We start from the raw sequence: 22089 nt of genomic DNA on the forward strand, positions 1-22089 counted from the left end.
CCCACGCTGGCGTTTTCCGGTTTGCAAACTCTTCTCCTTTCATCCTCTCCCTGTGCTCCCGCGCCTGCGTGGAAGCTGCTACACGAACCCATTTCACAGGTGGAGACAATGCGGCGCCGGCCGCCAAGTGGACAGCCCTCGCGGTCGCTGGAGCGCGCGGTGACGCCGCGACTCAGGCTGCTTCAAGGCAACCCCTCTTCACCTTGCAGCTGGGCCCCATCGTCTCGACCCTCCCCTTTTAGCTCCCAGAGTTCTCCGCGCCCCTCCCCCCAATCTCCTGCAGAGGGCCCCTTCTGATTGCTCCCCACTCTCCTCCTTGAGCCTCCCGTCGTTCCCCTACCCAGAGCCACTTCAGGGACCCCTTCCTGTCTCAAAACTGGCCCTAGCCACGCAGCTTTTGCTCCTATGTCAAGCTTCCTTTGTGTCAGGTCAGTGCCATGATGGTTTTCCTGGCCACCGCTCTTTGTCTGGCTGAGGCACAGCAGTTGGGCTGCTGCCCACGGCCCTCAGGTTTACCCCGCCCCATCAGGCTCTCCCACCAGCTGCCAGGCCTTCCTGTCTGAATTACAGACCAAGGAGGCCTCTTACCCAACCCTTTCTTGGCTGTGCCTTCACACCCACTGTCACATGCCCTGAATGTCTGGAGTAGCTTTCCACCTCTTTTACAGATGTGAGGAAGCTGGGCTTATGGGAAGCCAAGATGGAGTGGGATGGAATACCAGATCTGTCTGGTTCTCGAACCCCTGCCCATGACGCCCCCCACCCCACAAGGGCAGGCTCAATACTGGGTGTTCTAGGGCAAAGTGCGATGGCAACCCTGTTTCATGGTGAGGCTCACAGAACACAGTGTGCTTCCTTTATTAAACTGATCTACTGTGTGCCAGGCCCTGCGATGGGACCCTGTGATATTGTGACCTAATAAGAAATATACTTTTGGTCTGTCCCCAGTTCCAAACTGGAGAGCTTCAAAAAGCGTTGGAATTTCCTCATAGGGATGATTTGAGCATCTTTTGTTATTCATTACAAGCTCCTTTCAATCACGTCACAGTTTATGCTAATGAGGTGACTCTAGGTGGGGCCCTTGATACCCTATGGATGGGGGCTGTTTTTGCCTGAGGGACCAACCCTGGGATGAGAGGGCTGGAACTTTGAGCACCACACCCACCTCTGCGGAGGGGAGAGGGGCTGGAGAGTGATCTAACCACCTCTGGCCAATTAGTTCATCAGGCCTGCATAATGAAACCTCCATAAAAACTCCTAAATGATGAGTTTCAGAGAACTTCTGTGTTGGCAAACACACCCACTTGCTGGGAGGGTGGTGGCATACCCCAACTCCAAGTGGACAGAAAATCCTTTGCTCTGGACCTTCTATCCTGTTCATTGGTATCCTTTATAATAAATCAATGGTAATAAGTGTTTGTCTGAGTTCTGTAAGCCATTCTAGCAAATTATTGAAACTGAAGATGGGTAGGGGTTGTGGGAACCACTGACTATAGTCAAGTCGGATAGAAGTTTGAGAACCCTGAGCACTGTACCCCATATTTGAGACTGGTGTCTGAAGTGGAGGCAATCTTGTGCTACTGAGCCCTTCATCCTGTGGGGTCTGATGTTAGCTCCAGGTAGATAGTGTCAGAATTGAATTGAATTTTGGGGTACCCAGGGTGTCTGGAGAGTTGGAGAGTTGGTTGTTGGTGTGGGCAAAACCCATGTATTTGATGATGCAGTGCTGAGAATGAAAACACTGCAAAAAACCAAAGGTGCCAAGGGCTGGGGTCTTGTTTTAGAGCAATCTGTACCCTCTCAAAGAAAGACAGGCCAGTGAGTGCAGAGGACATACAAAGCCCTGCAGTCACTGTGCACAGTGCAATGGGAGCATCAGGTGGGCAGATAACAGGAGTCAGCAAGGACTGGGCACCTTCCCACCCTCACTTTGGCCCCACATCTTTATTAGCCCTGTTTAACAGGGCAAAAGTCCAGGGCTTGTAACATTAAGTAGCTAGCCCCAGGTCACATGATAGTAGAGCTTGTATTTACCTACCAGGTATGACTCATGCTGTCATAATTTTCTGTTCTGACACATGGCCTGGAGGTGGGTGGGGAGTAGGATGGAGGGGGAAGAGCTTCTTCTCAGGAGGGGTGACCTTGGAGCCAAATCTTGATGCATGTGGCCCATTGAGAAGAGTAGGAAAGACGCTTGAGGGCCGAAGCAGAGGCAGAGGTTACAGCAGTGATATGTCCTTGGTGAGGCTGTGAGAAAGGCTGGTCCCAGCTTAGGATGGTCCCTGAGAGCCAGAATGGACATCACCCTGCAGGTGACGGGGCAAACTAGAAGAACAGGCCTCACAGGGGTTTTAGAGAGATGACCGTGGTGACCACAGGCAAGGCAGTGGACTAGAGGTTGGGGTCACTTGGCTGCAGGATTGTACTTATTTTTCCAGCCTAAGCAAACAGACACACATTGGCAAAGGCTTCATTTTCCATCTTACTTCTTTTAGACTTTAAACCATCCTGGATCACAGCCCAGCCTCCCTAACCTGGGTCAATGCAGTTTGCAACGTCCCAGCCCAGAACACCTGGACCTTACCTGGGGAAGAGGTTGGTCAGGAGGAGGGAGATGTGAAGGCTCCAGGATGCTATTTTGGAAGATTTGGGGCCACCATGTGGTTGCTGGGGGGAAGGCAGAAGACTCGTCTTGAATCTACACTTGCTCAGCAAGCTTGCTGTTTCCTATTCTGTGACATACAGATCATACAACCAGCCATATTTCTCCAAGATGCTCCTATTCACATTTCATATATATAGCCGAAAAAATGGTCACTGTCCAATGTGACAAGAACCCAAAGGGGAAGCTTGGAGCTGGGGATTGTGGCAGGGACCGAAGACCTTCCCTAAATGCTGTCCCTGACAGGGAGGAGGGAGGACCCTCTTGCTGCAGGCAGGTCTGAAAATACACCAATGCCCTCATCCTGGGTCCCTGTCAGGTTCCCACTGGAGTGAAACAGATCTCCAAAGTTCAGGGAGGTCGGGCAAAGTTTAAAGGTGGAGTAGGACCCACACTCAGGCTGAACTTGGCCTTCCAAGGCTGGGCAGATGTTTTCGGGAGACCCAGAACTTGGTTTAGAGACTGTGGTCGCAGTTGACAATTCTGGTGTTCACATCCTGCCCTCAGCCCACTGCAGGTAAGGACAGCAGAAGTGCTCCCAGTAAGGAAGCAAGAAGCTTCTTGACCGCTGGGGTCTCCTCCCAGTTAGCTAGTCAGAGCAAGGACCTGGAGTTCTGTGACCGTAGATAACATGTCCTTGCAGCCGCCACCCCAGGGCTCAACCACAGCATCGTGCCTTCGGAGGCTGTGCTCTGGGTAGTGCAGACAGGTTCTCAGAGTACCCCCGCCCCCCACTCCAGGCTCTCATCTCATAACCAGCACCCCTGAACCCTGGCCTGGTCATAGAAGTCTCCAAGCATGTATGTAGATTCTGGGGTCCTCCCGAGTTGTCAGAAAGCACCCCCAGCACAGGAAAGGAAGGGGCTTGAGGTCCTCTGTGTGAATCTTGGCTTTAGACTTGTGAGCTGAGGGATAATGGTGAAATTACTAAACCTCTCTGAAACCCAGAGTCTGTGTGGGGCCAATGGGAGGATTAAATGAGGCCACAGATGCCAGGCCCTCACTGCACAATTCCTTCACTTCCACAGAAGAGCTTCTTACTTCAAATGTGGTAGAGAGTTTATTTTGGAGAGGTCCTTGGGCCTTTTAGCCTTCGTTACATTTGAAATAAAAATCCTCTAATATTAAAAGCATTTTCATGAACATTCTCTCATTTTATCCCCATAATCCAGTGAAATGGAACTGTTATCCCATTTTACAGATGAGGAAATTGAGGCCAAAGAGATGCAGTGGCTTCCCAGGGCATACAGCTCTCTGGTGAGGGCAGTGGATCCAGGACTGTTCCTGGTCCAGCCCCCAGATCATAATCCCATCTTTTTGCTGCTTCAGTGCTTTGTCACTTGACTGCTTTTCTTCATGCAAAGTCCTGAGTGGTATTCAGTCATTTTAATCTTTATCTTTGGAAATGCATGCATATGTGAATGAGTGAGACAGTTTCAGGACCCCTGCTGAGAGAATCAGAAGCACCAAGAGCCACCCTCCAGTGCTCCAAGGTTAAGGGGCTTTCTCTAAATAGAAAAGGAGCCAGCCAACTTGGAGGTTTAGCTGTTTGCTAGGGCTGGATCTCCGAAGGGGCTTGGGATGGTCTCCATCATGAAGACAGAAAGGTGTGGGAGGAAACAGGTTGCTAATGCATCTGCTGGGCTGCTTCCCCGCCAGTGTGGGCTCATCTTCTCCTCCAAGATCTAGACAAATGGCAGCAGCGGTGTATAGCTTGGGGACAAAATGAGATGGGTAACTTTGGTCACACTCAGCTTCCCAGGGAATGTTCAAGGCTCTGGGAGATCAGAGAAGGAGCACAAGAGTGGGGGTCAGAAGCCCTGGGCTCTTATTCTGGTCCTGCCTCTGACTAGCTGAGTGACCTTGAGCAAGTCTCTTCCCTGCAAGAGCACTTCAGTGAAGCAATAAAAATTTCTCCCTTAATGGATTATCAGGAAAGAGGGAGATGGGGTCAAGAAGGGGGAGGTAGAGAGGAGACAGAGATACAGGTGTTTTTATAAGATTGACTTGAGAGTGGACCAATTCCAGGACCACGATGGGTGTGGGGGTGGGGATAGGTGGGTGGTGGTGGTGGGAATGGTGGGGCTAGTGTGGGCAGGTCCGGTAGGACTTTCAGGGTTCCTGTCTCCTGTCCTGATGTTGTGGGCAGGCCATGTAAGCCTTTTTTGATAAGTGCCTATGAGGTGGCCACACTTTTCTGCCTTTACGGTCCCCTGCTTTGTATCTGGGGTGGAGATGAGCGTGGAGCATTGCAGCTGAACAGAGTTGATGACAATCACCACCTGTTTGCAAGCATTGTCAGAGAATGTCAGGGAAAGTATTCGTAGGTGGTAAAGTGGTGCACACCCACTGTGTATGCTTGTTCTGGAGTGCACGTACAGGAAAAAAAAAAGGTTGGGAGAAAAAGGAGGGCGGGGATAAGAAGTAGAATAAGAAGTAGAAGGAGAAGGAGAAGGAGAAGAAGGAGGGGTGGGGAAGAGGAAGAACGGAAGGGAGGAGGGAGCAAGGGAGGAAGACAGGAGAAGAAAGGAAGAAAAAACGCAAGACATCCAAAGCACTCTCCGCTGGGTTGGTACTTTACATCTCTCAGCCCTTTGAGAAAAGCATCCTGTTCGTCCATGGCTTGGAAATGCCCTGAAAGGTTCGGAGAACTGAACAGAAGCCATCTGGCTGTTATAAAGGGACTTGCTCCTGGCCCCAGAGAGCTGAGATGTGATGTCAAGGACTGGCCCCAGGAGGCCTCCTGGCTTGATGAACAGAACTGGAGCCAGATAGACCTGGGCCTTGGATGTTGTTTCTGTATCCCTGGGAAGTTAAGCTTCAGTTTCCTCATCTGATAATACCAACCTAACAGTCTTCTATGAGGCACAGAATAGGTAACCAATAAGTAGTACTGATTGCTGTCAGGAAGGTGAGCATTTTCTGAGTTCCTGCTCTGGCTGCACCCCACAGGGACCATTTACTTGAGTCCAACATGCAACCTTATGAGGTAGAAACTCTGGTTAGCCTTATTTTGCATATGAGGAATCTGGGGTATGGAGAGGTTAGTGTCTAGCTCAGAGTCACCCCTTTAATAAGTGCCAGAACCAAGATTCAAATTGATGACTTTCTGCCTCCAGAACCCAGTCAGGGGCTCTATCAAAGGTGGTTGAAAGTTGGGGTTACACAAGTTCCTTATCTCACTCAAAGTCTGGTGACTTGTAGGTGATTTAGCAATAAAAAAAAAGCCTGAATATTCTGGCAAGTCAGCCTCCAGGGTGATGCTGAGGCCTACAGGCATGGGTTTTGTGGGCCAATGTTGCCATCTTGTGGCTCTGCCCTGTCATTGCCGTGCTCGCAAGCTGGGCGGGCTCAGTGAGCTGCATTTTCTGTTTTCCAGGGTTTACTGAGCCCCAAGCGGGGCACATGGATCCTGGGAGATAAGGAGCTATCCATAGTTTTCTGCTCCCACATCACTAATTCCAGCCCCAACTCTGACTCTAACCACCTCTCCCTGCTGTGTTCAACTGCTCCTTCTAGGACAGTTTTGCACCTCCTGGGACTCCAGTCCTTGACCCCTTTACCTCCCCTCCATGCATCAGGCATCTTTCCTTCCACCCTGAATGTACATGCATGGTCCATTATTATTTCAGTAACTTCTTAGCAGTACTCTAAATTCCCATGTCCCTCTCCCCCTAGTGGCACTGCTGGGTAACCCCGGGGGGGAAAAACATACACCTGAGGGATTGAGCCTCACAGAAGAGTCCCCAGCAGGCTGGTGTTTCCCCTCTGAGTTCATGGTTACCAACCTGAGATGGGCCTCCAGGATTCCAGCAGTCCCATGACATCTTAGCTCCTGCTCTCCGTGAGAACTGTTGCCACCTTCCTCTTCCACTCATCTCAAACCCTGAACACACCCCATCCCAAGATGGCCTTGCCTCCTGCCTCCTACTTGACAGAAAAAACAGAAACCACTGCAGAAGAACGTCCTCATTTTCCAGGACCAAACCTGGCCCCATCGGCTCCTGTTTTTCTCTCCCTCCGCCCCTGCGACCCCCAGTTATGACTGTTTTCCTCTACCACCATTAGAGTTGTGAAGTCTTGTTTCATATAAGTGGGATCGTGTCAAGCTGAGACCGAACCTGGCTTACCATCAACACTAGCTCTGCAAAGTATGGTGTGCTGGGCTCACCTCTCTTTGCATGAGGCCTGCACACTGCCCAGCCAAGAGTGAGTGATTGCTAAGTGACTGAACGCGTGAACCACCGGGAGCTGATTTACTTGGGAAGACCTAAGATGTCGAGGAGATGGAATGGACAAATTGATGTGAGGTACGGTGGAGAGAGGTAGAAGGATCAAGGATGATAACTCTAGGGTCCCAGGTTGCTCATTTGGATGGATGATGGGGCCTCTACTGGGACAGAAAATGCTAGCAAAGACCAGGTTTGGGGGCAGATCATAAGTTCTGATCTGGAATGTTGAGTTTAAGGTACCTTCGAGACACCAGGGGGCAGTGTCAGGTAGGGAGGCTGGGGCTGGAGGCCTAAGATGGGGTGTTGTCTGTTCTGGGTGGTAGTTGAAATTGTGAGTATGGATGAGATAAACCAAGGGAAGGAGAAGAAGGAGGAAGAAGGAGCCCAGGACTGTGCCCTACAGAACTCTAAGGTTTAAAGATTGAGTTGAAGGGAGAGCCTGTAAAAGGAACAGGGAAATGGGCAGAGAAGGACAACCAGGAGAATGAGGGGTCTGAGAAACCAAGGGCAATGTGGCTTTGTAGGTGGAGGGTGGGCGAAGCAAGACATGAATCAGAGAGCCCTTTAGCTCTGCTTACATTCCCCGCCGGCACTGGTTCCACTTCCCTAGACAGGGAGGAGCCTTGTGGTTTCAAAGCTGCTTATGAATGGGCCAGAACTTCTTTACAGACAGGCCTGGGAGTAGACCACCTGTCAGGCCTAGAAACTAAGACGAGCTCATATCTGAGTCCAGGTGTCCAAGAACTCTGGGGCCCCATCACAGTTGACCACAGCCTCCATCTCCACAAGGGGTTCCATGGGGAGGGTCCCTGGTCTCTGTTCCAAACCCGGTGGACAAGATGTTAATTGTCTTTGGGTCTGTGTTTCTCCCTCTGTAAAGCCAGGAAGAGAGTCCCTGTCCTGCCCACCTCCAGTGCAGTAGCAGTGGGGTCGATTCTGAAGATCAAGGAGTGGATTGGTGTGAAGGTATTTCAAGAAGGCTACAGGGTGTGTTAATGCCAAGGGTGGTACAGGTTGGGTAGGTGGGGCTGCAGCTGGGCTATGTTCCCTACTGTGTGGGCCTGTAACGGGAGTCCTGGACCAAGAGTCACAAGAGGAAGGGCTCTACCCATGTGGTTCACTGGTCTCCTAGCTACGTGAGAAGGGAAGACATAAGGCATCACTGACATAATGCACTTGAAAGTGCTTTGTGATCTCAGGTGTCTGCAGATACAAAGAGCTATTCCTTCTCATCTTCATTTAATGTGGCAAGCTTAGGCTGTATAAATACAAGTATAGAGCTCAGAATAAGGGAGGTGATAGTAATAGTCTGGTGGCACACCTGCATCTGCTATTAATGCCAATGATGACAAAATGGGAAAGGACTAATACTTATCACTTTCTTAATATTTATGCTTATTAGCTAATTTAATTCTTACAGTAAACCTATGCAGAAAGGCTCGTGATTCCCATTTTGTTGTTTGAATATCTGAGATCTCAGGGGTTTAAGCAATTTGCTCAAGGTCACACAGGTCAGGCAGACCCCAAAGCTTGTCTCCTTAAACCTGCAGCTGAGCTGGCATTATGGCTAAGACAGGTTCTATTTGGCATCCTCAGTGCCAAACTCTGTGCTTGGCATCTACCAGATGTGGGTGTCTTTATGCCTCTCACTCCCTGTGATGTGAGTGCCATCATTATTCCCCTGTGGGAGCTGAAGAAGCAGAGGCAGGCCACCAGGAACTCAAGGGAGCACAGAAGAGTATGTTGACGCTGTGGACCTGGGAGCATGTAGCTGGAAGAGATATGGCTCCAGGGTGGACCACAAAAGCTGCTTTCAAATATTTAAAAGATTGTCAGGGAGTGCAAGTCTTATTCCTATTGATTCTGAGGATAAAATCAGTCCCTACAGTAAAAATAAGTAAACAGTCAATAAATGCCAGCTATTATCACTAATTGTGAGTTCCCCATCTCTAGAAGTATTCAAACAAAAATTGGACAAGCCTATGTCTGGGCCATTGTGGAGGGAATTTTGGCATCAAGTGAGGATGGATTAGATGATGGCCAAGGACATCCACCTTTGCCATCTCAGGGGCAGCCTCTGCCTAGTGTAGCCTTCTTGAGTAATCACGGTACTTACTGGAATAATCACGGTATTTACTGTCCCTGGACACCTGGTAGTAGGGGAGTCACTGGTCCTCTGCTTAGCGTAGCCTTCTTGAGTAATCACGGTACTTACTGGTGTGAGCACCGGGCATCTGTCCCTGGACACCTGGTAGTAGGGGAGTCACTGGGACCCTAGGGCCAGTCCCTGCTCTGAGTTCATCAGGCAGAGAAGAGGCCCCTGGGAAGAGGACCAACCAAAGTCACCATCACATGGAGGGATGTGGGAGGAGAGCTAGGGCAGATGCCATTGTCCCTCTGATGCAACCTGGGGAAAGATGTGCCCAGGCAGTCTGTAGAGAGGGCCGGGGTCTCAGGGCCCTGTCCCAGCCAGTGAACCCCTGAACCAGAGCAGCTCAGAGCCTGACCCGCCCCTGCTTCAAAACCTTCTGCAGCTCCCCACAGCCCAGCACGTCACACACTGAGTGGGTCTTGTTTGGCCTACAAGAGAAAATTTGAGCCAACAATGACAAATAGAATGATTTCACATATCAATCCTAATCCTGATTTCTGTTTTTTCAAAGCAGGAGGATGGAGCAGGTGTGGGCACACATTCCTGCCCTGCTTGGCAACCACGAGACTGAGCCCCAAGTGCGGGCCATCCCCTTCCGGGGGGCTGTGTGGTCTCCAGTCGGCCAGTCTCCACTTCTTCTTGTCACTCCCTATTGTACTGAGGTCAAATATTTACCCTCCTGTTTCACTCAAGTAGAGACCCAGGCTGCTACCAAAAGTGAGAAGTGAGCGATACACTGAGACAGTCTTTATGTTTCAAGAAGCAGCCAAGAGGGCACATTTCTTTGTGAAGTGTTGATGTGGCTGTTTCTCTCATTCACATGATCGAGCAGGCTGGATCCCAGAGACATTTGTTTCTGACCCCCGCCTACAGACAAAGCCCTGAGGCCTGGCACTGAGGGACTAATGTGAGCCAGCCCCAACGAGGAGCAGATCTGTGGGAACCTAGGGTGGGTGACCTTATAAAGAGCCACAGCCCCGTGGTAGTTGGGTCAGCATGGCTCCTCTGTCCTTCCCAGCACCCTAGCCTGATCCTACACTGTCTCCAACTCTGCCAGCCCACTCTCTCCACTGTGGGCTTTCATGGAGACATGCTGTTCTTGCCACCTGGGGGGCCCTTGGACCCACCTGCCTAAATATCACCACCTTTCCAGGAAGGCCAGCTGAAATGACCTTCCCCCTTCTTCTTGCTCCCTCATGCACTGTTGGTACCAATCTCCGGCTGACCGCTCCTTGGTCCTGTTGTACCAGCTTTAGAAATTCACTTCTTATTCTGCTATGAGCTGTTTGTGGGCTGCCCAGGCCTGATTCAGCAAGCCCACTGCCCCTGGGCTGTGTCCGTCTATAAATTAGATTAATAAATACAGACCGAATTTCCAGATATCCTAGACCCTCTCCTTGGGAGAAGCTTCTTAGGCTGAGGAACTGGGATGGGCAGATTCAAACCACCCACAGTGAGGCCTGGGCCAGGCCAGCCCCTCATGGCTGCTGGAATAGCACTGACTCACTGGTGCCCCTCGCCCAGTCTCCCCCATGTCCCAGGTTAGGGTCACTGAGAGGACACTAATTTATACTACCCTCACCATACACACATCCAAATAGGGCCCTCAGACCATTTTGCTTCTCTGGCAGAGAGCAGCCTTCATATCTGGCCCATCACCTGCTCCAAGGACATCAGCATTCTTCTCTTAATAAGAAATTTCAGAAAAGAAAGTTGCTGCAAACTTTTGCTTTAAAGTCTCACCCATGAAATGTATAATTGAGAAACTACATCTCAGAGACACCAACCTAAAGACACGCTGTTCTAAAATAGTGTCTCTTCCAGAAAACCTTTCTGGACCCCCAGGCTTAGCTCCCCTGAGCTTCCATGGGCTCCCTACCCATTTGTTTCTCTGTCACCTCACTTAGGCTCTGAGGGCAGTGTGTACCCTTCCCTAGTACCTCGCAGTGACTGACACAACAGACCCCCATTCTCTGCCCCGCCAGTTTCCGTTTGGAAAAATCAGGACCTGGACGTTCCCAATTTCAACGTCTTCCTGCCCCTGGAATGTTGTATCCAGGGCAGGGATTATGGTAGAAATAGCATCCCATTGAGAACGGTCGCTTGATTCTCCAGGGCCTAGTTCGAAGACTTGGTGTGAGACGCCTGTGCAGGTGCAGGAAGTGACAGGGGGTTTGATAGCAGCTTTCCCACAAAGTGATAAGGGAGGAGGTCAGGAGGGAGGAAAATGTCCCACTGTTTAGGGTGGGGAGTGGTTGGCTGAGTCTGTGAAGAGAGGGGAGCAGAGGGAGGCATGGAGAGTAGGCAGCCGCAGCCCTCCAGAGGCCTGTGTGGCGCACTCCAAGGACTTTAGTTAAAGCCGAGTTTGGAGTTCCAGGATGGATGGGTTGAGCCTTAGCAACCAAAATGAGACCGTCTTAATAACAAAGACGTGAATAGTTAGGGACCTCCATGGAGACATCATTAAGGGAGCCTGCTATCCAGTGGGAAAGCCAGTGTCAGTGTGGACAAAACGAAGTTCTGAGTGGTTATTGGAAAAATAAAACTACTTCATGGTTGCACCTCAAGGGGTTGAGAGTCTTGGATCAAAACATTATATTTAAATATTTACATGTGCAAATATGTTTGTATCTGCATAGTTCTTCCTGAGAAGATATATAATAAGTATAACACTTTTCTCTATGGGGAAGGACTGGGGTAGGGGAAGGAGGGAGCAAGGGAGGGAGGGGGATCTACTTTTCACCTATTCTTCTGTATCTTTTGAATTTCTTTACACCATAGACATGTATTATATTTTCAAATAAAATGGGCAAAAGTCGTTTACAGCCATGCCACTCTGACAAGCCCGATCCCGTCTGATCTCGGGAGCTAAGCAGGGTCAGGCCTGGTTTGTACTTGAATGGGAGACCACCTAGGAAGACTAGGTGCTATAGGCATAAAGTATAAAAAATAAGGCATTGTAAGCTGACAAGATCCTTGCAATCTGTGAGGTCAAAGTTGCCTCACCTAAAAAAATTTAAAATTAATTAATTAATTAATTTAACAAATGGGCAAAAGTTTTTTTAAATTTTGTTAAACAGAATTGAATGAGGCCTTCCTGCATCTGACCTCAAACTAGGATCGGAATGGATTTTCTCTTCTTATGGCCCCTAGTGGAGGAGGGGGCAGCTGGCTGCCACCTCACCTAGAAACCTTTCATGGACAACAGCTGGTGGCCTGAGTTTGCTGGCTGTGCCAGGCTGGCTGACTAACTGGCTGGACACATGTGCCAGCTTTGTCAACTCACTGGGCAGCCACTTGGTCACAGTATCAAATCAGCCCATCTTCTGCCCTCAACTGATTTTTCTTCCTCTATTCCTGGGACTGTGACAGAGGAGGGCCCAAGGTGTAGGGCTGTCACACCCCTGACTACAACCAGGATCCGCCAAATTACAGAACAACACCAACCAGAGGGCCTACTTCATGAATGGGGAAACTGAGGCTGAGGGAGGGACAGTGACCTGAACAGAATCAATACTAGAATAAGGTCCCCTGCTTCCTAGGCCAGAACTCTTTGCACTCCATCAAGGGGCAGGAGATGAGGGATCCTCCTGCTCAGGCGGCAGGCAGAGAGCGAGGGGGTTTAAATGGGTAACTTTGACTTCCGGGAGGACCCTAGACAACTGCCTGCCTGTGGGGGCTACTCATATAAATAAATGCCCCTGCCTGGACTTTGCTCTCTGGGCTGTTGCTCCCACCTCAGGCTACATCCCCGATGCTGGCCTTCACACACACACACACACACACACACATACGGTTGTCCCCTCCCTCTTCTCTCTTATGAATCTCACTCGTCTCTGCCAGGAAAGCCTCACTGACTGCTCACTGGGATGTGATGGCTCCAGGTACTCTGGGTCCTCAGGGAATGATGACAATTTGCGTTGATGAGACCGTGTATGTGCACGTGTGTTTGCTGCCCTGCCTCCCCTACTAGGCCATAAGCTTAGAGGACTTAGCCCACAGGTGCTCCCTACCCCCAAGAGAACAGCCAGGTGACACCTGGTGCATACCCCAGAATCACGATCCCAGAAAGTCAGAGCTAGCAGGGCCCACAGGTACCACATATTCAGGGCATGTACAGGTTAAAAGAGGGTTCCATGGCCAAACACATCAGGGACACCTGTATTAATGACACCAGCTTCTTCATATGGGACTTCTCAGAGCCTTTTATGTGCTGACGAATACGTGACTCTCCACGGCAGGGCCAGAGTGTGCTCTCAGCACAAACTGAAGAGACTCCAGAATCCACTCTTGGAGTGGGCAATGCATGCTGGGAAATGCTGAGACCAGATCCAGCTCTCAGAGACCTGAGGTCCACAGGACAGAGGGGACCAGCTGAGACGGGGCCAGTGCCAGTTGTCTGGCTTCTTTATGCACATTACAAAAAAAAAAAAAAGCCCCCCTCAAGACACTTCCATCAGTGGGAAAATTGACACCAATGTTTTTATTAGAACGAGGTTCTTTACTGCCACCTGCTGGAAACATCTCATAGTAAATTCACAAGTTTACAGTTTGTGTGGGAATGGTATCGCCCTTCCCCGATTTAAAGTACTCTTGTCCAGTGTGTAACCTGCCCAACCATCCAAGGCAGCCCTGGGCCCAAAGTCACATGATCCCATCCTGTCCATCATTCCCCATCTGCCTGCATAAATTCTTATGTCCCAAGTGAGGGCTCTGAACTGACCTCTCAGCCTCGGCCCCAGTTGGGATACACCTTTGCGAACTTCTCAGAGGCAGACAGGGACACTGGGGGCTTCATCTGTCATCCTTCCCGCACATTACTTAGTCCATGAAAGCCTCAAGTGACTGACCCCTGCACATATTCCATGAATGTTTACATATCAAGAGTATCGACTGGGGAGTAAGGACTGGGATCCAGATCTAGCACGGGCTCAAACCTGCTGTGTGACCGTGGGAGAGTCCTTACCCCTCTCTGGGCCGGTTTCCCCTTCTGTAAAATGAGGCAGTCGGGCTTGATCATTTCCAGAAGCTCAGGGTGCTCTGACAGTGACCTCACCCCACCCCTCAAACCTGTAGAATCTTGAGAAAAGCGGAAGGTCATTCCCAATTGTTGATAGAAAGACAGTTTAGAGACAGCAGAAGACAATCTGGAGTTTTTTCTTTTTTATTAGACTAGGAAATATAATTTATTTCATAAAAATTAATTTTGATACAATAGGAATCCTAAACGTTATTTACAGGTTGTAGTTTACAGAATAAACAGAGGTGGGATTGGGGCCATTCCTGCAGCCCTTCATCCCTGGACATATAACCATGTTTACGACCCAGGCAGGGTCCAGCCCTTTGCCCCCAGGAGAGCTGTTCCCTGACCCCAAGCTCCTGACCACCTCCCCGCAGGAGGCCTGCTAAGGGGCCTGGGTCAGCTGCCTGGTTGCTGGCGGAAGGGGACCAGAGGGCCCTGGATCGTCCAGGAGATGGGGAGGGTCCTCATACCCTCAGAAGGACCCCTGACCTGGAGCTCTGGAGCCCGGGGCACTGCAAGAGAAGGCAGAGGGAGAGGCACATAGAAGATACACCAACTGACCCTGTGGACTCAGAAAGGGCAGAAAACAGGCACGCCAACCTCCGGATGTCCCAATCTGGGACTCAAGGAGAGCATACTCTCACATAGGTGGGACACATTTCCAGAGGGGCACCCTGATGTGCCCGTGGAGAAAGCACACACATACGGAGCATGCGTACACACACGCATGTACAAACACACCTCAGGGATGAGACATAAGCACCTGTGTGAGGGCCATGCAGGCCCTGCAACGGTACCACACCTGCCGCTCTCAAGGAACACGGGCCACATGGGCTGCCTCTCAGACCTCAGTAAGAGAAATCTCAATCCCACCCTGAGGCGGGCAGCATGGGGATGTAGACACAGCATCCTCAGCAGATGGATGGAGCCAGCAAACCCTTTCCTGGCTTTTCATATAAAGCTGGACAGTTTGAACCCTCCCAGGAGGCTCCAGCCAATTGGTTCTGTGCTCCAGGCCGTGGTACACGATTTCTCTCTGACAGATTAGAAACGGCACTCCGGTGGTTGGCCTGGCTTCATCCACCAAGAGCTCTCATTCCAGACATTGAAAAAGCAGGCTTCCAAGGGTGGGGCAGGGAGAAGGGGCAAGGCAGGCCATGGTAACTTCTACGCACTAGGGTTCCCATCCAAAGCCTAGAATGACAGCGTGTTAGAGCCCAAAGGGCCCTCAGACAGCAGCTGAGGTGGGACTTTCTAGGTATAAAAAGAAAATGAGTCCAAGAGAAGGCAGTCATATGCCTGAGGTCACACGGTTTAATGGCAAAGTGGAAGCCTGAGTGCTGGTCTTGGGACTCCATGTTGCCCGTGGGCATTTTAGAGCCTGTGATGGGAATGGCACTGGTAAAGCCCCTGGTGGCACTGGTTGGGCTATCGCAGAAGCCCCACAGCTTGGGCTAGGAGTGACCAGGGAGGCTGAGCTCCAGTGGACAGATATGTCTGACAGGGAAGGCTTACTGCTTTTTGCCTGAGGCAGCATTCACACAGGCACTGGAGCAAGAAGCTGGGGTCCCAGTCTGGGGGCCCAGCTCCTGATTCAAGCCTGGCCCCTTCAGCAGCCCTGGTACAAGGAATCCTCTCTGAAACCTCAAAGCAGGCCCTCATCTGTCCATGGCCAACCCATACTACAAGAGAGGATTGTGGGTGGTGAGAACCCCGGTAAGCCTGTGAGTCCATGCAAGGGAGCTGGGCTGGGGATGCTGGCTGGGACTACAGCCCTAAAACCTGCTTTCCTCCAGGAGACTTGAATATCAAAGGCCAGGATATGCCCAGGCTGGTCCCAAAGGCTGCTCACAGACCTGCTGGGGCAAGCCCTGGGGTCACTGGCCAGAGCTGTCAAGGGAGTTGGCACTTGCTTTGCCTGGGTGCCAAGGAGAGGCCTTTGATGAGGTCTCCATGCCAGCAGCGAGAACCTGGTCTCAGCCACTGCCAGCCAGCTGGAAAGGGATGGGGATACATCCCTCCCCACTTAGGGACCCTGCTGGCCCCTCAGAATATCCAGGAATATGCTGGTAAGGGGGTGCTAGCTCCTCAACTCCAGCAACCCTTCCTGTTCAAAGGTTACCTACCTCAAAATCTTCCAGACTACAGAGGGAGGGTGAGAAGAGGGTGGAAGAGAGGTGCCTGTGGAGATCAGCGCTAGTAAAATCACCCTCCATCCTTCCTCTGCTACTCCAGGCAGGTGGGAGGGCATGTAAAGCACAGCTTGGCCACCTACTTCCCAGCCTCCCAGGCTGCAGGGCTGCTGCTAACATGTCCTCAAAGCCACACCAAGGTCCAGAAGCTCAGGCTTCTGCTGCTAGAGAGGACTTCTCTCTCATCCACTCCTTCTGTCTTATGGAAGGAGAAACTGAGACTGGGGAAGGGTAGGTCCTGGATTTAAAGAAAATGCTAACATGCTCCAGCCCACCTGTTCTAGAAGCTGCTGGGTGGGAGGTGTCCTGGCCGGCCCTACTCTGAGGGTGAATGAGAGAGGTGTCCATGAGGGACTCTCATCCCGCACTTCCTTCTCTGTTAGGGCCCTACTTCTTGGACACACCTTCTCTTCAGGGGCCACCAGACCATGGCACTGCAAGTCTCCCTGGTGCATAGCTGGCCTGGCCTGCCCACATTTTTCATATCAAGGCCCCTTAATCTGGCTTCCCAGGGCTCATAGGAAGTGTGTGTGGGCGGGTCTGCTTAGGGAGGTAGGACCCCACTCCACCCCAGAGCTCAGGGCTCCTTGGCTTTGTGGATTCAGGGTTTGCTTAAGATTTTAGAGGGAAATATGTACCATGGCTAAAACCCCATCTGACCCTATGCAACTGGGAAGACTGAGGCCTTGTAAGAATTTAGTTTAAGATGGAATCATTAGAAGCAAAGCGTTCTCTGTTCAGTCTCTCCCAGATTCATTCACATGCACTTACACACACTCACTCCTGGTCAGAACCATGAGCACACCCACACTCATCCACACTCAAAAAAAAAAGAGTTTTCTGTTTTTTTTGTGTTATTTTTCATTTTCTTTTCTTTTCTTTTTCTTAAAAAGGACTTATCCAAATATCTGGATAATAAATCATTTGCGTTTCCTAGGAAACTGGGGTTTTCTTTTCCCTTGTGGTTTTGGTGTTCTTCTTCTTCTTTGAGCCTTACTAGCGGTTTGAAGCTTTCTTTCTTTCCTTTTCCTTTTAGCTTTTGGACAGGAGAAAGCAGTTTGTCTGAATTGTACTTGACTCTTCAAAGAGGAAAACGATCTGAAGAGAGGGAGCTTACAGAGGAGGGAGCAATAATAGCTAAGGAAGAAAATGAAGAGCAAAACTAAAACAAACTTAACCCAGAGGTCCCGGGGCTGCGGGTGGAGGGTGGGGGTAGAAGGAGGGCCACCCCCTTGCTCCCCTAACTGCTTCTAGAGGCCTCAGCCCCACCCTGGTTTCTGCACTGAGGTCAGAGGCCAGGAGAGACAGCAGGGGGTGGAGAAGGAACACCAGATCCTCCAGACACCAGAGTACATGGATTTCCTAAGGCTGGTTGTGGTCTGAGGGTGGCGCAAGGGAGGAGGAGGAGGGGTGACTCTGCTGTGAGCTGGGGGGCATTGGAGGCTGAACCACCCCACAGGAGGCTTCCTGGGCCTCCCTGCACCTGCCTCCTGCCAGTCCCTACCAGCCCGCAGTCTGGGACAGCTCAGCAGTCCCCGTCGGTGGCCATGGCCACCAGCATCTCACTCTTGCCCATCTCCTCCAAGGCACTCGCCAGGCTGTTGAGGTCCCCGTCATCCTGCTGCAGAGCTTCCCAGAGGTCCAGGATCACACCAGTGGGGCTCGCTTTGGTGGCAAAGTAGTTCAGGTACCTGGCAGAGGGAAGAAGGACACTGGGCTACCCAAAAGCTCAGCATCCCCCAGAAGCCTGGGCATGGAGGGTACATGAGGAGGTGGGATAACTGTGGGGTCTGGGCTCCCACTATCCTGGGTCTGAATCCTAGTCTCTCTGCTTGGGGGCTGTGTGGCCCTGAGCAAGTCACCGCACCTCTCTGAGCTTTAGTCTCCTCATCTCTAAAATGGAAAAACTACCTTGCTCATCATCATTCATCACCTCATTATTATTATCACTGACAGTCACTGGCCCCAGGAGACTGTTGAAACCTGGTACTCCATTCTCTCTTCCTCCCACAATCATTCCCTGCCTGATCTCGCACCATGCACTCCCCTGAGAAAACAAAGAAAGCCTTAAACATTTTTTTTTGTAAATCCTACCCATTTCTAGTAAAATGTTTTACTAAGACTAGACATCTTACTAGATGCTTCTCAGACTTAGCTGCAGTTCGGGCGGGCCAGGCCTGTCCCAGCACTCACCGGTCCATGGAGAGCTTCTTTGCCAACAGGCGCCAGTCATTGCCCCGTGAGCTGGGGGCGTCCAGGCTATTGCATATCTTCTGGCGGATGGACAGTGGGATCTTGAAGGCATAGGGTCCCAGCTGGGTGGTGACTGTACTGCTGGGGGCAGAGCAGAGGGCGTCCAAGGAGCCAGCAGGTGTCTGGAATGATGGGGGCATGAGTGAGAGGGGCAGAGGGCCCCCCATGTACAGCGCTGTGCATTTCCCCCTCCAGACTTCCTGCCTTAAAACTTTGAGCTCATGGAGGCTCCAGTTACTCCCCACCTACCCTGGGCAGGCTCCAGCTGCTCAAAGGCCTTCTGCGGAGGGTCAGCCCTGGAGGGCCAGGGCTGCATGCCTGACCCCCAGCCCACAGTGGGTGCACCATGCTAACGTACCGCCCAGGACGAACACCAGTGCAGCCTCAGGATTCGGTGAAAACAAGGAGCCTCAGTCACAACCTAATCTACATGCACCCACTTTCACACACGTGGAAAACAAAAAATCTAGAACAGGGAAGTGACTTGCCCATAGTTACATGACATGTTAGTGGCAGAGCTGGGTCTAGATCTATATCTAGTGCTCTTTACACTGTACTGCCAGGCAGGTCTAGCACTGTCTTCCTGGGTGCCCTTGCTTTCGTGAACCTCAATCCAGATTTATAGTGGTGGAGAGCTGCAGGCTTGGGCCACTCGATGACCTGATACAAGGTCGATGGTACCTGTTCTCCCTGAAACCTACTTTCTCATCTCCCAGGAAGGGATCACTGGATCTGTCTCCCCAGTGGTTGTGAAGATTTAGTGAGATAATCTATGTCGCCTGGTATAGTACATGCCAAGCATAGGGTTGGCACTCAAAAAATGGCAGCTGTTAGCAAAAAGTGACCAAGTCTCAGCTCAGATTTGGGAGGTGAGAGGGCCATGTCTTTGTGGGAGATGGCATTTCCACTCAGATGAGGGGAGAGGATGGGGTCTGCATGCTGTACCCCCAACCCTCACCTCTGCCAGTGTGGTGTGCAGCTGGAATATCTGGCCTTCCCCTTCCACTTGCCGCACACAGATCTTGCAGGTGAACTCTGTGGAGGCTAGGCTGTGCCTCTCCAGGGTGAAGGTGCAGTGCAGGGCCTTCTGGCTACCACTCCAAATATGATAGAAGGGGATCTCCTGAAGACAGAGAGGAGTCAGGGCCAGCCTGCCTTAGCCTCAGGGAATGGAGGCAGAGACAGGTCATGGGGCCAGCATCAGGACTGGGGGCAGTTTTCTCAGAGGGGCAGTTCAGGCCTGTCTACCCAAATGGACAGAGGAAAATCTGGTCAAGGGCCCTTCAGGGGAGGAGAAGGCACAAGTCTGAATGTGTGAGATGTGTGTGTGTGTATGTGTGCACGTGCATGTGGGCCTGGGGCTGGGAAACCTATAGACTCAACGGTGTCACAGATAAGTGGGCGCAGATGTGACCATCACAGATAAGTCTGGACAGTCTGCCAGGCATGAATGCTCTTAGAGATTGTAAGGCTTCTTTGAAGATGATGTAGACAGACATTTGTACGTGGGAGTGTGTGCTAGGGGTCGGGGTATGAGCATGGCTGTCAATGGCACCAAATGTGGGGATGTGCTTAAGGATGACTGGGAGGGACCATGGAGAGGGGAATGGGAGGGAGACAGAGATGGAGGGGCAAGGCTGCAGGGCCAAGGGAGAAGCAGGGCCTGGGTCTGAGAGGGGGAACTGGCATTCCCTGGGAAGACTCCTAAATGTGCCCCTACCCCAACCCCAGTTCTCTCCGTCCTTCGGCCCAGCCCTCACCTGGTACTTGGCCAGCAGCTTGCTCCTCCAGTGGGCATGGGGGATGTCATGAAGGGAGAGGCGCAGGTTATGGTAACTGTCCTTAAATAGCAGGGGTTTTGGCTCCTCTACAAGGTAGCCGCCGAGGGTCCGCTCCAGCTCTAGCACCTCCTGTGGGCAGGGGTAGGGGGTCAATGGGAAGGGGGAATCCATCATAATTGGCCAATGGGTCCTTTCTTACCGCAAGCTTGAGGGTAGGGACAGATGCAGGCAGAGGGAACCATTGAGGGCAGGGACCCCGCTGAGTACATGGCTGGGCATTTGGTAAGTGCTCTTAGAAGGCTTACTTGTGTATATATGGATGGATGGATAGAAAAATAGATGGATGAATGGACAGATAGTGGGATGATATGTGAATGAATTTATAGATGAATGGGTGGATAGATGGACTGATGGATGGATGAATAGATAGATAGAGACAGATGGATATACAAATGGATGGATGTAAAACAGATGGAAGGAAAGATAAATTGATGAATGTGTGAAGGCTGGATGGACAGAGGAACTGTTGACTAAATGAATATATAAATAGATGGGCAGAAAGTTGTATGGATGGATGGATGGATGATGGATAGATAGATGGATGGATGGATGGATGGACGGATGGACAGATCAGGACTGAATAAACAAAGAATGCCATCATGCCAAAATGTGGCAACTTCCCTCTTAATCTCTATTCCATTCTCTGGCCAAAGCTGAACATCAGCCGATGCCCTAGGACCAAGAGAGCCAAGTTACAAAGCCATTTCCCAGGAGTCTCCAGCCCATCATGCGCCTCCTGGAATTTCAGGCCAGCGTGGCCTCAGCAGAAGAAACTCACTCTCCCATGAGGCCTTTTCACCTTTATTGCATCAGTTGCCAACTCAGAGTTAGAGACAAGTCATGAGACTGGGAGACAAAGGAGCTGGAAAAGAGCACCTGTAAACTGGTGTCCTCCAGTTCTATGCCCCTGCCCACTAGACAGGTTCCAAATTCCTTGGCATGGCCCCAAGAGTTTTGGGAAGCTGAGCCCATCCCTCTCCCTCATGCACTCACATCTCCTACATGCTGTGGTCACACAGAATCACATAACTACCTTTGCGTAAGCTGCTCTATCTCCTGGAATGCCCTCCATCCTTCTCTGCCCTGAACACCTACTTCTCTTTTGGAGTCTGTCAGCTCTGCTGTGAAACCTTCTCAGTCCCCTCCCCAGCAACCAAGGATTTGTGAGCCCCCTCCAGGTAGGTGCTCCCTCAGCCCTCTGGAAGACCACCATCAAGTCAAGTGACCCCCTGTCTGTCTCCCATCCTCTAGCCTGGAGCTTGGCAAGGATATACCTTGTGACCAATTCATCTCTGTGTCTTGAGAGTCTGATGCCATTTCACTGTTTGAGCAATGAATGAATGACTGAATGAGGCTGTTATTGGTGGAGGGGTGCCTGGAAGTTACCATGATCCTGGGGAGGGGGATACTAGAAGGTACCATGCAGTTGGCTGGCCGGGGGCGATGCACCTATAGGGTACCAGGGCTGTGTGGGTATCTGTGGCCTGGCCTTACCTTCAATGCTACGGGCGTGTCCTCCAAGCAGTAGACCCTGAGGCTGTACTCCAGGGAGGTGCAGAGGGCTGGGGCGAAGATGGCCAGCTGGAGCCGCTTGACTGCTGAGCGAGAATAGGACTCACCCGTGAACACATAGGTGCCCAGCTGGTCTAACAGGATGTGGCAGGCCCTGGCCTCCAGCTGGCAGTAGCAGGGAGTGTCCAGGGTCTCCTCATCCAGGGTCACCACCTCCTGCAG

The 22089-nt window shown here is 51.3% G+C and overlaps 1 protein-coding gene and 1 pseudogene across 1 annotated transcript in view; one reads left to right on the top strand and one right to left on the bottom strand.

Annotated features, from left to right (window-relative positions):
- Window positions 1-11864: 11864 nt before the first annotated feature.
- LOC112482741 lies at window positions 11865-11982 on the top strand (annotated as a pseudogene).
- A 5115-nt stretch (window positions 11983-17097) lies between these two features.
- The window catches only part of UNC5B (unc-5 netrin receptor B), a 79098-nt gene continuing 74106 nt past the window's right edge, over window positions 17098-22089 (bottom strand). The window contains exons 13-17 of the mRNA XM_015592157.2: window positions 21850-22083; window positions 20275-20424; window positions 19473-19637; window positions 18455-18636; window positions 17098-17952 (exon numbers count right to left, since the gene is read on the bottom strand). Coding sequence (XP_015447643.1) covers window positions 17787-17952; window positions 18455-18636; window positions 19473-19637; window positions 20275-20424; window positions 21850-22083 — 897 coding nt within the window. The 3' untranslated portion in view covers window positions 17098-17786. The remainder of the gene's footprint in view (window positions 17953-18454; window positions 18637-19472; window positions 19638-20274; window positions 20425-21849; window positions 22084-22089) is intronic.

This window comes from Pteropus alecto, unplaced genomic scaffold (genome assembly GCF_000325575.1).
Source record: "Pteropus alecto unplaced genomic scaffold, ASM32557v1 scaffold155, whole genome shotgun sequence".
Classification (NCBI taxonomy): domain Eukaryota; kingdom Metazoa; phylum Chordata; class Mammalia; order Chiroptera; family Pteropodidae; genus Pteropus; species Pteropus alecto.